We start from the raw sequence: 16,469 nt of genomic DNA on the forward strand, positions 1-16,469 counted from the left end.
GCAGGACCCAAGAAATGAAACTGAGAAGCCTTGTTTTGAAAACTAAGTGGAATCAACTGTAAAGCAAAATAAATAGTAACAGAAATAAGATTTTTACTGTAATATTCCTTTAGAACTTAAGGGAAGGAAAAGCTATTTCTGACTGACATTTACAAATCAAACAGCTACTTGCTTTCTAGGACAAGCTATATAGAACATAGTGCCTTAGAGAGTCTTCCTGTGTATCACCTGTAATGTTTTTGTAGGTTGCTGTGAAATTATGTGTATATTTTCTTAATGAGAACAATTTTCTTAGAATAGAAATGACAATAAAATGTTGTAGAAGCCTGTATATAAAAAACAGACATTAAACCCAGAAGTTTATGACTAGCAGAAAGAAGTAACACTTGCCATTAAAGCATGCATCATTCTCAGAAAGACTGTCTACCTACAGGTAGACTTTAGGTCAGTAACATGTTTTTAAAGCTGAAAAGCTACTTTTTTTTTTCCCACTCAGTTCTCAGTCTGCTTTTGATCTTGTAATCTGTTGTATAAAAATGAAAATCATTGTATTCCTGTCCTCAAAAATGTCTTTGCTAATTTTTTTTGCTCAGGGTAGCTCATGCGTGAGACTCCAGGAAGTCTCGCAAGTGTTCCAGAAGTGTCTCACCCATCACTGATGAGATCTTTCTCTCCCAGAGAGTTAGGAAGCAATCACTGCAATTAGAGGACATTGTAACACATCAGCGGTTGTCTTTCTAATTTTGTTATAGGTGAACGTAAGCTGAATGTAGAGAAGACTTCTAAATAAGATGGACTGATGTGCACAGAGAAGGAATGAAGTATGGATGTGAAGGAACGTAGGCCTTATTGCTCCCTGACAAAGAGCAGACGAGACAAGGAGCGGCGCTATACAAATTCTTCTGCAGAAAATGATGAGTGCAGAGTGCCTACACAGAAGTCTTACAGCTCCAGTGAAACCTTGAAAGCTTTTGATCATGATTCCTCTAGGTTGCTGTATGGAAACCGGGTAAAAGATTTGGTCCACAGAGAAGCAGATGAGTATTCCAGACAAGGTAGGCAAGATGTTGTAATTCAGAATGTATAATTCATTAGTACCAAGTAACCAGGCATTCTTGCTGCAGGAAAAGTTTGCTGTTATACCACTGTCATTAATTTTAGTAACACTCTACACGCATAGTATACCTGTATCTCCTTAAATGTTTTACGAAGGTGGGAAAGCATTGCATGCCATCTTTGAAATAGATAATATACAATGCACAGGAAAGTTAAGTAAACGGCCCATGTTGGGCAATGGGTCAGTGACAACTTTGCACGCTCATGTGAAGTATTCAGTATTTAAAAACTAGACCTCCAGCATCAATTTGACTCATTAACAGATCGCCCAAATGTTTGCCACTCTAATATGCCTAAAATGTAAACAGCTTCAAAATTAATAAAAATAAACAAATATAACAGTTCCAAGAAGGCCAAGCCCTATGAACAGGTTTGGGGAAACACAGTGTGTGTGGATGAGTGTAAGAATAACATATTAGCTCAGTGCCTTCATCTTATGGCTTTCATGGGCAGTAACAGAGCACTGTATGGTAACTAAGGTGAATTAATTAATGATTAATGCATTTAGGTTTGTTTGGTTTTGTTTTTTTCTTTGGGGGGGGGGTAGTTCGGTTTATTTTTGGTTTTGGTTTTGGTTTTTTATTTGTTTGGGTTTTTTTAGTGGATATCTATGGTATCTAACCAGATGCTAACACATTACTAGAGCTCAGTGTTGAATTTGAGTCCAGGATTGGAGAGACATAAGAGATCTAAATATCCATGGAGATGCTCAAAATCTGATTGGATATAGTCCTGGTCAACTTCCTGTAGCTGACCGTAGTTGAACAGAGGCTTTGGACTAGATAACCTCACTGGTTTTAAGAGATGGTACTTGGCTCTAGTTAGGGTATAAGCACTTACATGTCACTTTTGGCTTTGAAACTGTAGTTTCTGGAACTGACATTTCTGCAAGTAAACTACTTAACATAAGAAAAGAAAAACAAGTTACAAAATGCATGGAGTACTGCAGCCCAGTTACCTGAAAGGATAAAGCTAGGCCAAGAGCTGTGTGAACTTATACCTCAGTCTTTTGTATAAAGCTATCTTTTATAAGGAAACAAGAATAGATTTATGGGTAGAAAAAGAAAGCTTCCTCCTTGTGAGGAAGTCCTTAGTTTTAATTTTAGAAAGGTTTGTAAGTATTTTCCCCATTGGTGGTTTTTCTTTGTTCCAAGTAGAATAACCTTACATTAGAATTAGAGCTGGACGCACGGTGTTGACTTTTGCCTACAAATGTTGGTGAAGAAAATAAAAGTATTTCTCTTAGGCTGGTGTAACTAGGCCTTGCACCTACTGTAGTCTGTCTGCTTTCTGCGGTGTATTTTTGGTTTCTGTGATATGTTGAAACTTCAGGTCATCACTACTCTCTAGTTTTTAAGACGTTAGTCACCTTGATCTCATTACTTTAATGAGGTAAATTCAAGAGGAAGCTTTCTAAGACCTGTACTGTAGACAGTTTCTTAGTACTAGTGACAAAATTCTATCCAAATAGAGGTCATTTATGTAGTTCATAAATTCATAAACTATTGCCTGAATAGAGTACTATTCTTTTTAAATAGCAGTAATGCTATGGAAGGACTTCTATAGTCTGGCATGTTATATATGATGGTGCACTGGGGCTTTGGTGTTTTTTTCCTCTTAATTTTCTTCAGAAAGGCACATAGTATTTAGCTAATATTTATTGCCCAATATGCAATAAATTACATGTCTACAGCCCTGAAATGGTAGTTGGCACATGCAGTGTCATCTTCACCTTTTCATGGTCTCAGCACTGTCATCTGTGCCCATTTGATTTTTCTCATTGTCCTTTCAATTCTCTTTGTTTGGCTTATTGGCTTCCCCTCTAATGCATGCTGGTTTAGCACCTTTGGGGACTGCCTGCAGGTTTGGTAGGGTCAGGTTATAAAGGGCTTGTTTTGCTGTCTTAGGTAGTATGTTCCTTTTGATTCATCTTTGAAAGAATTTACTGCTTCTGGCATTGGAAGCATTTTGTGGAAAAGGTCTTCAAGGTCATTCCAAAGGTTTTTAAATAATATATAAAACATGCTTCCCTGTATTTATTTTTTCCCCTCTCTGTCTGGAAATAGAGTGCAGACATGTAGCTTTGTTGACAGTCTAATTACATTCTAGCCTGCTAAGTCAACAGGAAATGAATCTATAAGCAAAAAAGTCAAGCTTTAATAAATACTTTTAATTGGAAATTAATTTTTAAAATTAATCATGACTAGTGTTTCACTTTTTTTTTTTTTTTACACCCCCTCCCCCGCACTGTGTAAAATAACAATATCAAGTTCAAGTTTCCAGTGTCTGCTGGAAAGCTACTGGAATAGTTAAGTGAATTTCTTGAGTCTTTCAAATGTGGCACACTGTTAAAGACATCAGTATGTTTTTATGGCTGATATTTTGGAGTAAAGCCCTTCAAAGCTTTCTGCTTATGAATCAGAAATTTCCCACCTTTTTTTTTCTGAGATTTCTCAGCAGGTCTTCGTGCTTCCTGCTTCCCAAAATCCCATGGTAGGAATTCAGAAATGGATGCTGCCACTGGAGATGTGTGTCCTATTTAGTGGTAGGTTTATCCCAGGGCATCTTGTCGAGAGGACGTTCTCCAACTGTCAATTCCAGTCACAGAACTTTTTCCTTGTCTGATTTTATGTTGCTTGAGATTAATTACATAAATAAGAGCCTAAAAAGGCATGTTTGTTACTGTAATTCCAAAAAAAAAATACCATTTAAAACATATAGTAAAACACTTGAATGTGAAATTATTATATAACTGGGAGTATCATGTTAATTTTGAAACCCATTTAACAGGACTTTAAGAGCAGGTATGCTTGTTTAGGAAATTTTAACTTCATCTAGGCAGCAAGCTTTCAGATAACATCCTTGAGAGACCTACTGTGGTGGTCTTCTTAAGCCCCTCCATCTGTTGCAAAACTGGTTTTGTATTTAAACTCTTCAGATGAGGATTATTTAGCATACTGTTTTTAGAACTTCTGATTTAGTTATTTATTTTTACTTTAAGATTCAGAAAAAATTGGTAAGCCTGTGGATAATCAAACTCAGCACCTAGCCATGTAAATAAAGACCATGAGCTTTTTGCTTTAAAAGCATTCCTTGACAATGGATGAAGCACCATGAAAGACTATTTACTTTCCAAGGTGCAACAATATGATTGTTTGCTGTTTATGTGTTAGGTAGGAAGAAGACACTTTATTTTTGTATGCTTTGAAGTATCCAACTATAATGAGCAGCCTGATTTAAATGTACAACTTCTTCAATTGAATTCAGCAACCTGAATGCTTGTGTTTTGGAATACGCGCAAGTATCTTGCTGAATTCAGGATTTAAGCTGTTGTACAGAGAAATTCCTGTGTTTACAGAATAAAACTGCTGTGTGAAGTAACACAAAATAGATAGGAGAAAGCAATGCAAAATGAGAACAATCAGCCAGTGGAATAATCTCCCCAGAGAAGCAGGGGATTCCCCAACATTAGACATGTTTGATTCAGCTGGAAAGGTTGCTGAGCCACCTTGTCTAGACTGGGCTTTTGCCAAGAAAGGTTGGACCAGATGATCTCTTCCTCAGAAATATCTGGAAGTGTGATGTGACTACGGACTAGGAGGGAAGGATTTTAGCAATATAGCAAGTAAGTAGTATTTTTTAAATTGCATTAGGATAAAATAATTGGAATTCATAATAATACAACAATATAAAAATAATTTGAGAACAATCATGAATCAAACCTGGACTCGCAGGAACTGAACTTTTTATTAAGTTAGTAAGAAAAATACAGGTAGGCAAAAACTGTATTTATTTTCCATCAATCAGATACATGTTAAAGGGTAGAAAGGAATATGCAATACCTCTTAAGTAGTCATTGTTCCATTTCAAAGCATATTGTTGTTGCAGGACAGCATAGTGATCCTATAGAGTGATCTGTATATTGTGTCAGTGAGTTTTTGCCCGGGAGCGGGAGGCTGACCCATGAGCAGAAGTGGCAGGTGTATTGCAGATTTGTGCATGTTTGTATTTTTGTACAAAATAATCACAGGACTGTTTGTGAACTGTGTGAATTGACAGGCTGAGCTTCAGGACACCTTTTGCTAATAGACCCAATGACGCAGTGGAAGCTTTGTTAAATTTTTAATTTTTGAAAGTTTTAGTCAACTATGGTTTAGCCTGCAGGTAATGTTATTTGGTTGTCTTAGCTGGCAGTGAGAATGAGTTCACCATGTTTATCAATCAGAACAATTCACTGTCAGCCAAGCCTTAATGTAATTTATTTTCATGCCACCCCTTTCAGTTTTGCAGCAGAAAGTACTTTTAAGCATGGTTTTGTACCTTTACTCTTCTGGAATACTTAAGTGCCTAGATGAGATTAAATACCCTAATAATTCCTTGGAACTGCAAAAAGAGAGGCTGAACTTATCAAACAAGTGAAGAAAAATAGTTTCTTTCCTTCGCAATATGCTGGATAACTGATACCAGGTTGTTGAAAAGCAAAGCCGTGTACAGTACATTCCAGTGTGTGGGTGTATCGTAGGTATCGTTCAGCTGCCACTCCCATACCAATTAGATTCAGGTGCTAGAAAAATCCCACCATTCAGTGGAAGAGGGACCTGAAACAGTGATATATATGCTTTGACAATTTATTGTATAAGATACTGGACATTGTCAGGGATACATTTTTAAGACTTCAGAAACCTGAAATGTTAATTGCAACTTCTATCCTGATGTAATATGACTCCAAAGTCTATTGCTCTTAAATACTAGCTACTCAAGATGAATTATTTGGATAGCAAAATGTTTAATCTTTCTAGTCACCATAAATGTCAACTGTAGGATTAAATGATTTAAATGGTCATGTTTTTAAACCTAGAGCCTACTTTAAAGTAACCTGTCTGAAGCAGTGGAAGGACATACATGCAAGACCAGTTTGACCTTCAACTACCGATGCTTTAATGAGGGGCTGATTTTGGCTGTTGAGTAGGCAACTGATTCTCAATAGAAGTGAATCGGTCTGCTTTGCAGACTGTTTACGAGAAGGTATGAAATAATAGATAAGTGACTCTGTGCTCTCCTGATGAGCAAATTAATCGCCATTCATTGACACGGCAAGTGCTGTTTCTCAAAACCTTAGTCAGATATTAGAATTAGTGTTATATGTTCCTGGCTGCCGTGCAAGATGTGTCCTGATTGTCATCATGACAGATACTTTTTTGTTATGCTAAAACACAGCCACCTGCAGTATCTGCCTGATTTGAGTGGGTAACTTGTATAAGCAGCATACAGTGCCAGTGTGTTCTGGATAATTTTGTGGCCTTGAGCTAAGCACATAACCTTCTGCCAGAGGTGTTTTGTTTTTTTTTTTTTATTTGGGTTTTCTTTTTTCCCTTCTGTAATACAGCAGTAATAACACTTACCCACCTCACAGGCGTGTTGGGAAAATTAATTAGTTTATGTTTGCAAAATGCTTTGAAGATGAAAAGTGCTGTAAGTGCTAAGTAATATTATCATCTTTCATTGCTATACTAGTTACTTCTTAAAGCAACAATAAGAAGCTAATTGGTTTTCAGGTTCTGGGTGATAAGGATCTGTTGACTTTTGAAGTTACTCTATTAGCTACAGAGTAGTACTAAGAAAAACATTTCACTTTTATTTGATTGGTGGTATATTTAGTTCATGCTCAGTGATATGCACACTTGCTCTAAGGTATTCATCTAGCTGAAATTGTCCCCTTGTGGATCAGGGTCTGTAGATGAGCTACAGATCTGGAGACAAAGGGCGATTGTGATTCTCCAGGGAAAAATCAACCTTGGTTATTGTCAGTAGACTGCTTGATCAGGCATTTCTACTCAGCCTTGATCCACAGAATAAAAACCTTGCTTCGACCAGTCCGGTTGCAAAATAAAAGAATTAAGCTCTTGATCATATTGATTAGGGATTTGTAAGGTGAGCAACGGGCCTTCACAAGGACTTTCAGCCTCATAGGAAGAAAGATACTGTAAAGGGTCTGTAGTTGCTCTTACATCTTTCTGTAGCTCTTATACTGAGACGTATGTGCTGCTCCTGTTCATAATGAAAACTAAACTCAGAACTGGGAAGATAAATGGATCACATGCATAGCTATGAAAGATGACTTCAGTGTGTTAACATCTATGGAGAGAATAAAGCTAGAAAAGTGTGCGGTTCGTGATGGGGTGAGGAATGAAAGAAGCTGAAGAGGCCCGCCTGTGCTGTCCATTGATTTAGTGCTTAGGGCTGAGAGTCAGGGCTGTAGGCCAAGCTGTGAGTGATTGCTTATTCCATCACTGGCAAATAAATGCAGAAAGTGAAGCAAAGACGTAAAATGGAGTAATTCCTGAGAAAGTTCCTGATTCTTTCTGAAATTCATTTGTACAATGTCACAATTTACTGGCTTGAGAGTCAGTACTCAGCATTACTGAGCTAATTAAAGCTGAAAGAGGAAATGGCAGGGCCAAGGGAACACATTTACCTCCAGTTTTGTGTTTCTACTTTTTTGCTTTGCAGCACCATAAATATCTGAGTTGAATTCTTCCTTATCTTCAGTATAATAGATATTTTGCTAGAAAATCTAAATTAAGACAATGCTACACTACATTTATTATGGAGGTTTACAGAATGGAAACTCTTTTGGAGGGTGTGATGGGAAACAGGAGTGAGAGAGGGAATAAAAGAGGTTTTCATTTCTGTAGAAATCTTTGGGTCTGTATTCCCTGTTATTTCTTGCACTTACTGTTAGCAATGGTCCAAGCATCTCATTCTGTCCTTGCATTACAGACAGAGCTGATTGCCATGACTGTGGGGTACTTGTTTATGAAGTCCTACAAATAGAAATGCATGGGCTACTCTGAATAGGTGTGGTGGGTTTTTTTCCTTTTCACAGGTTCAGAGCCTGTTGAACTAATGAAGTTTTCTATCAAGCTTTGAGACACAACCCTCTGTGGGTCTTTCTGCTCACTTGTGAAGTCAGACATGCCTTTCCCTTGTGGAAAGGCAAAAATAATGGCAGTTTTCTCTCCTCCCTATATGGAGGAATAGCAGTGAGCCTGAACTGTATTTTGCGTGATTCTTTTCATACTACCTCCTTCCTCCTCACCTGTTTTCCCCATTTCAAGCTGTATGTCATGTCATTAGCATCGTACTGACCTTAATGTGGCAGTTCATACCTGTCAAATCTAGGGTTGTAGGCTCTTTGCAGACTGGATATCCATCATCTCTACATTGCTTACCCTTGGGTCATATTTTCTTCACATCTATCAGATTTAGTCTTTATTCATAGCTTGTAATAAATGGATGCTGAGATGTTGATGATTTGGTTCCAGGATCCAAAGATTAAGATAGAGGTTTAAAATGTCTATACTGTCATTCTGGTCATGATCAAGACTGTGTTCCTTGCTGCTCATGGAGTTATATTTCTTTTTTTAAATCCACAGAATCCTGGGGTTTTTTGGTGTGGGTTTTGGATTTTTTGTTTGGTTGGTTTTGGGGTGATTTTTTTCCTCTTGCAGCCTATGATCTGGACAGCCGTGTTACTTTCTCTTAATTTAGTTTGTATATTATTTAATCATAGTCATAAGCATAGATTTTTATTTAAAATTCCAATATCTGGAACCATAATGCTTAAATTATTAATTAATTTATTGGAACATTATTGCTGATGCTGTAGCTTGAAGCTTTGAGTTGTGCAATTGTGAAATTATCTTCAGCTGACTTTAATCTTACTCTGTAGTAACTTCAGTGGGTTTGATGAACAGTTCTTTATCCTTATACTGGATTAAGGATGCTTCATATGTTCTAGTCTGTGGATTAGTACTGAGGATCCCTTACCACCTTCCAGCCTAACAGGGAATAAAATTGAGTCTCTCATACTGCACAGAAGAGTCTGCATGTTTGAACCATAATTTGGAAAACTGGTGGCAGGAAGATTCTATTCTATTTCTTAAAATAAAAATTTTCCCAGGCTAGCATTTCAATCTATATCTCCTTGTGATTCTGTAGTTTAATGCTATAAAAAATACATAGCTGGTTTGAATACCATGTTCGAAATACTTTAAGGGGGGTTGTGTTTGGTTTTGTTTTGAGGTTATTTTTTGTTTTATTTAAAATTGGCTCAGCTTTTGAGTCTTACGTAAAGTTCTTCTACCAAGAGTGGCACAGTAAGTGCAGCTCAGAGAACTCACAGTATCTGGCACTAACTTTTTCAGAAGTCACTGAGACCATGACTTAAATCCCTATATGTTTTTGAAAGCCTATAAGGAATGCAAGAGCTGTGTTACTGTTTGCTCAGAAAAACAAGCATGTGAAAATGATATGCACAGTTGCTAACATTTAATATAATTGAATGCTGTTATTATGTAATTTACTGGATTTTTGGAGAAGCAACTGTCTTTTATATGAATCTTACAGCTCCACTCTGAATCAGATAATGACAAGAAAAGGAGGTTACGTTGGAGAATTGAAGAGAGTGGAAAGGTCAAGAAAGAGAGATTAAAAGGTGACAAAGAAGAAGGTTGTGATGAGTGAAGAGAAAAACACAGGAATTAAAACCAGGAGGAAAATGTGATACAGTGGATTAGGATGGTTTAAATTTCACAGATCATTTCCACAAAAACAAAAGAGAAAATCAGGCTGAAGTAATAACAAAATACTATGCCAAATCAGAAAGAAGAAATGTTGTTAACATAGGCAAAGCTCATTACTTGTCAGTCTTCACTGCAATTTCTTGCACCCTAGCAAACAGAAATCTGCAAGTACAGCTTTGAAAACTCCTTTTTAGTAAAATTGTAGTGAAGTTTGTGTGGCAGAATAGATCGTATGACATCTATTGCTCATGCTCTCTTTTGTGTAATTGTATTCTACCCGTCTAACATTCTGACTTCTGGAGACAGCATTTTTGCTCTAATCAGTTTCATAGACTATCCAAGGCATCTGTTTTGCTGGGGTTTTTTTTTGTTTGTTTTTTTTCTTCTTCTTTTTGTTTGTTTGTTTGTTTTTAATCTTTCATTTCCAATAAATTTGCTATTCTACTGTACATTTATTTCCATTTCCGTGTCCTTCCTCTCAAGACCTTTCCTTCCAAAGGACCGCCTTTGAAAGTGTGCCACACTGTATTTGCCACAGTAAATAGAAAAACCTATTATTTTCTTTACAAAGAAGTTACATGGCTTTCCTTAAGAAACCAGGTAGAATTGGCACTTGAAAGTAAATATGTTTAAGTTCCCATAGGAATGCATGGAATTCTTGCTAAACCAGTCCAAGTCTGTTTTGATCATCTAGGAAGATGGCATCTGACCCATGTTCTCAGAGGTCCTGTACTGACTAGCTAGTGTCCTGCGAACAGTTTTGCTGCCTACTGTTATATACAAAGAAGCTCTTTTTTCCATCTTTGACTAGCACATAACTGAACTCCGTATTTTTCAGGAACTGGAGAAGTGAACAGGCGAGCCAGTTTGCAGTTAACGGAGTTATTCCTTCATACTTGTCATGTGTATGAGTTAGGAAGGCAAGGTACTGTTGAATCAGGTCAGTAGTCTTGAGCTCTTGCTTATGCAGAAATGGTGAAGCATTTCAAAGATGCAGAGCATCTGTGTTTACTTTTTTTCTGCAGAAAGTATTCAGAGGTACTGAGAACGAGCTCCAGGTAAGGTGCTTCAGATATAGCCCACTAGCAGTATCTAAACATGAATACAAAAGGAAGTACTTTTCCCATCTCAAAATAGCAGAAACCAGCATGGTCCTTGCAATAACATTTTTCAGCACTGTTGACATCAGTTCTGCTTGTGTAATAAGCTTATATGATAAGCATTGTATTGTGAGGACATGTTTGTATGCGGTAGTCTGCAGATAGAAAATAAAAATGTGAGAAAAATATTTTTCCTCATTTGTTTTTGAAAAGAATGAGACTTAATAAAAAATAAATAAAATCAGGATTAAGTAGGGAATCAAGGCAATCTATGGGAGAAGATTTGCTCCTAAGGACCATGGTCATAGTTTTGTGTCTCTATAGATTTTGTTGTTTGACAGTTTTTCTAAGTTTAGTGTATTTTTGTCATGTGTTATCATGGGAAGATTGTTGAGTGGCAGGGTAGTGTTACAGACAGATAGAAGGCAAGATACAAAGGAAGAATAGACTAAAAATGGTCCTGACAAGTACTAAAGGGTGCAGAGACAGCAGACATAGCACAAAACATCAGAAACAAGGAAGAGCTAAACTAAATAGACATTTCAGTATGGGCTTGGATGGGTTTGGGACCTCTGCCTTTTTAGTACTATGTATATCGTGTTACAACAAAACCAGTTGGCAAAGGCACTCAGACTATAATTCCTCTGGTTTAAAAGGTAGGAGTGTGGGTGTATTTTTATGTTAACTAGGCAGATGATTTGTAGGCTTTACAGACTTTTTTTCTTTACCTCTTTCCAATATAGTCTATTGTTGCTAAACCCTGACTTGTCACTTATCAGTGGTTAATGAATTATTAAGGACAGTGCTGATGTCTGGAGATGCCGACAAATTCTCTGTTGGATATTCTTTTGTTCATTCTTTCCATTTGTTTCCACTTTTCATGGTTTTTAAGAGAATATCTCTGTGTATGTATTTAGTGTAGATCCAACTTAGAGCAAGGACTGACAAGTGAAGAACCATGGGGCCCATTCCTTTGTTTAGCAGTCCTCTTCAAAAACCGATCTCCAAAAGATAACATTTCCAACTTGAAGCTTAAGTAATTATTGATGGTTTTGAACAAATTCCTCAATTTAAGTCAGGCAAACAAATGTGACACAAGTACAGCAGGTTTCCATTTAATTCCAGCTGTTAACTTCTGGCTTTCTAAAATAATACATTATTTCTGCTTACATCAAACTTGCTTATATGCAGTATTTTCTTAAACTTAAAAAAAAAAAACAAACCCGAAGCATTTACATTTCTAGAAAATGTAACCTGTGGGATTCTGACAGAGAAATATATATGCACACACTCTTAAAAAAAAAAAAAACAAACCCAAACCCTAAAACTGCTACACTTTTTTGTATGTATTTAATGTAGTTAAGGAGATACAATCTTATGTGGATCATTGCTTACACAGAAAGTGATTGCAACGTAAGAGGTAGATGTATATGGTTACTGTTGGCAAATGTGTTAAAAATGTGTTTTTAACAGTGATTTCTGTGCAAGCTTCTGAAAGTTATTTTAGAGTTATGACATTAATTTTCTTCTTGTTTGCACAAATGGAGGGTGTCAGCAGTCCTAACACTACGCATAAACTGGTATTCCCAGGTAAGAGAAATGCAGTATCTAATGGTAGCATGGTAGCAAACAGCATTATTTTTTATTTTAAAACCTAACTTCATGATACATCATCCCAAATAGTGAAAATTCCCAAAGGTGTCTCCAGAACAAGTCTCCTTGAAATGCTGTGTCGTTTTTTTTTTTTCTTTTTTTTTTTAGTTATTTTCACTCATCGTTTTTTTTTCTTTAAAGGAAAGTTAAAAACCAACCAACCAACCAAAAACACCACCGCAGAGCATTCTGCCTGTCTGTTTATTCTGTATGTATATTTTCTTCTCAGGAATTAGTTCATTACAATTGCCAAGTTGTTTTTAAGTCTTTATGAACTGTTGAGGCACTTACTGTCAGTAGGAGAAATTGCAAATGTGTGTATAGTGTAAGAAAAGGATGATTAAATCCCTCATATTGAAGTCATTCTGGAAAGGTTAATTAGAAACTCTAAGAACACAAGGAGAACATCCTCTCTTTTTCTTTGGTTTTTCTTTTTCTCCCCCCCCCCCCAGCTCCTACAATCTCCTTTTCAATTTTTATATTTAAATTTTTTTCCCACAGTATTGTTCATTATCAACCAAAAGCCCCCAACTACTCTGCTGCCCACTATGTCAGCATTCCAGCTGTGTTCAGCCTCCCCTCAGTCCTGGAAGACTTCCTGTTTTCATTGGTCAGGAAACTTAACATGATGTAGAATTTTTGTATCATGTATGTATGATTTCCTTTGGGCTATAAATTCTTACACAAATACATATTTTTCCATCTCAACTTTTTGGTTTAGGTTTTGTGTTTGTGGTGGTGGGTTTTTTTGTTTGTTTTGTTTTCATTAGTGTAGGCAACTTACATGGAGTACAATCCTCTTAGTAAATCTCGTAGGAAAGCTTTAATTCAGAAGATGATTTAGCCTGATGTTTCTAAATCTACAGCAACATTTCTGGGTTATGCTGTTAAACTTCCCAGTATAGTGAGAAGCTCTAATATATTGAATGGGCTGAGAGAGCAATATACAAATCTTCCTGCCTTTTCTGGTTTGGCACTGTGGCGTATCAGGTTGGTTTTCTTACCAATCATAAGAAGGGAAAAAAGAAGAAAATATTTTACATGGATGTAGGCCTTTGTAGACTTAGTTAAATAAATAAATAATCTATTAAAAAATGGTAGGTGGTATGTTGTGCTCGAGACAAATCTCCTGGAAAAAGTGATCATGGAGGATGTGGTTATATACTGCCTGAAGTAGTTTCTTTTAAATAGTTTGCTTAAAAGGAAAAAAAAATGTGGTGAGGGAAGGGAATAAATAGTCTCTGCCAATTGATGTCTCTGCACAGATGTCTCCCTGAGTGACTGCCTGAGTGCAAAGAGGTCCTTTTTGCTGGGGGGGAGCACGGGGCTGTGTGGTATGGGCTGGCAGAGGAGCTGCAGGTTGCAATGCTCACCTGCTGCATCTGCTCTAATTGTGTCTCAAGAGGTAGCATCTGTGTCTGTCCACATCCTTCCTTGCCTACAGACCTCAGCACCGTGACGTACTGGGACTATAGGCATAACATCTTGTAGCATCAAAGTCAACAGTAGTTTTGTTACTGACTCAAGTAACCTTGTCTTTGGTCAAAAATACCTCTTCCTTTCCATTTTGCTTCCCAAAACCCTGTTCTTAGAACCAATAAGATGCTGCATGTGCAACTGTGTATAGACCTTAACTGCTTCATGTGTGTGTGTACACCTGTATACATACACATGCACACATGGGCTTCTCCTATGTTCGGTTCTGACTTTAGGCAACTGTTTGAAAATGTAGATTCACATAATGTACTAAATGCATAAAACCAGTGCTCTAGACTGTCACCCTTAGCATGTAGTTGCCAAAATACAAAATAATAAGCATTGTAGACACTTCACTACTTCCAGCTCTGACCCTATTACCACTGGGCGGTTTGTTTGACCTGTGCTGCTTTGATTAGCTTCAACTCTTTCAAAACCTGAGAACTGACATAGCTTAAAAAATTTATAAGACACTATCAGTGTACATGGTAGTCTGCTGTTCTTATACCTTTCACGTTGTTAAGACACAGTCACAGATATGCTTATTTACCTCCACAGCTGTATTTTAGTTTAAATATTTATTCACAGCTGGATAATAAATGCACTTTGATTTGTACCTAATTGTAGTAACTAATTTTCATTATTCATGAAAGTCATTGTCAAAATTCATTTATGATTCTGACTGTGAAGAAACTTAGGGTGACCGCAGCAATAAAATAATTCTCTCACTTAAAAAAGTCAATGGCCAGGGCATTAATTCCTAATATTTCAGTTAATTATTTACACTTCTGTATTCACACTTCTGTAATTCTATTACTTTCTGATTGACAGGATTCTGTTCTTGTTGTATTGTAAGCTTTAATTTAACATATTTTTATATTAAATTACTAATTTTGGTGAAATTAGGATGCTTGTCATTCAAAAACTGAATACGTGTTCTCATTTGTTCCCAGAGCTATGAAATAACTGTGGGCTAGGGTGGAAAAGCATTATGGGTACAAGCATGCAAATGAGCTTGCCAAGTATCTGTATATCATAAAATGTTTTAAATCTATGGACATAAAAGTAGGATGAAGACACAACCATTAAAAAGGCAGTCATTTTTGAGTGTCACATAATTTACACACTTTAAGTTATTGAAGTGTCATGAGTTTATTGCTCCTAATTTATTAATACAATCATTGGGGATTCACTTATGTCTCTTGCTCTGCCCCAAAACGGAGGCTAAAAATCTATTTAAAATGCACAGACTCTGCTTAAGTAGTAAAAACCTAAAATGTTTCTCAAAATAGACACAAAAAAATAACAACTCTACTGTAGTCCTTGTCCTGTTTGTTTATATTTGTGTGTTAGAGTAGAGCAGACAGATCCAGTAAAGACCATGTGAGTTTGGTTCCCATTAAGTTTTTCATTTGCCACATTAGGGGGACATCTGTATGGGGAAAATAACCTATTGCTTTGGCTTCTAACTAGGATACGCACACAAAAAGATAATCCTGACAGGGGTGGGGGGAAAAGGGAAAAAGTTTGACATTTACATTTGATCCTTTCATGTGCTGAATTGGCCTTTCTTAGTTTGCAGGTTCTGTTATGTTTCTTGTCTACTCAGGAGCATTTTTGATGTGTTTAAGTATTGACAAAACAGTGCCAAGGTGTAGTATGAATGAAAGGGGCACCACAGAGAGCTAGAGACAAAAGAATCCACTTGATTGTAATATGCACAGAATTTTGACAAAACACCTTGTTTGATATCTGAAACAATCATACACATGAAGAGTTTTTAGGCTTAGGTTCTTTTTAAAATAAATTTTAAAAAAATTCTCACTTTTTGTTATCTTTTTTTCCTCTAATCAGGACAGAATTTTACCCTAAGGCAGTTAGGAGTTTGTGAACCAGCAACTCGTCGAGGACTGGCATTTTGTGCGGAAATGGGGCTCCCCCACAGAGGTTACTCTATCAGTGCAGGGTCAGATGCTGATACTGAAAATGAAGGAGTGATGTCTCCAGAGCATGCCATGAGACTTTGGGGCAGGGGGGTCAAATCAGGGCGCAGTTCCTGTCTCTCGAGCCGTTCCAACTCAGCCCTCACTCTGACTGATACTGAACATGAAAACAAGTCCGACAGTGAAAATGGTAAGTTCTTATTCATATGCCCATATGTAAATCAATGTTTTATTTGCTCTTTTGGTTGAGGCTCCAGATTTTAAAATCATTAAAGGAATGGCCTTGTATTTTAATTTATTTTTTTTCCACCCCTCTCTCCTCCTCTCTTCCCCCTCCCAAAAAAAAAGTCAATATTCAATATCAGTCCTACGTAATGCAAGGTTTGGGTGCGATGTTTTAGCTATTTGAAAGAGTTTAATCACAAAAAAGATTAGCTCTGTTTCATCTCAGACCATGTCACCTGTTACCCTTTGGGGAACAGCTAAGTAAGTGGTGATAAAGTTGATCCCCAAGGCCAGCTTGCAGTCAAAGGTTTCATTGTAAGCTCTTCTTCAAGACATCTTGGAGAAGTTGTAGAATCTTGGAATGGATGAAT

General features: G+C 36.9%; 1 protein-coding gene across 1 annotated transcript; it reads left to right on the forward strand.

The window, feature by feature from the left end:
* Positions 1-823: 823 nt before the first annotated feature.
* LOC104413369 (teneurin-3-like) lies at positions 824-16,063 on the forward strand (the record flags this gene model as incomplete). The annotated part of the gene is made up of 2 exons (XM_010024341.1): positions 824-1,055; positions 15,785-16,063. Coding segments are annotated over exons 1-2 (511 nt in total), but the record flags the coding sequence as incomplete, so codon positions are not given.
* Positions 16,064-16,469: the final 406 nt, after the last annotated feature.

Source organism: Nestor notabilis, unplaced genomic scaffold (assembly GCF_000696875.1).
Source record: "Nestor notabilis isolate BGI_N333 unplaced genomic scaffold, ASM69687v1 scaffold2681, whole genome shotgun sequence".
NCBI lineage: Eukaryota > Metazoa > Chordata > Aves > Psittaciformes > Psittacidae > Nestor > Nestor notabilis.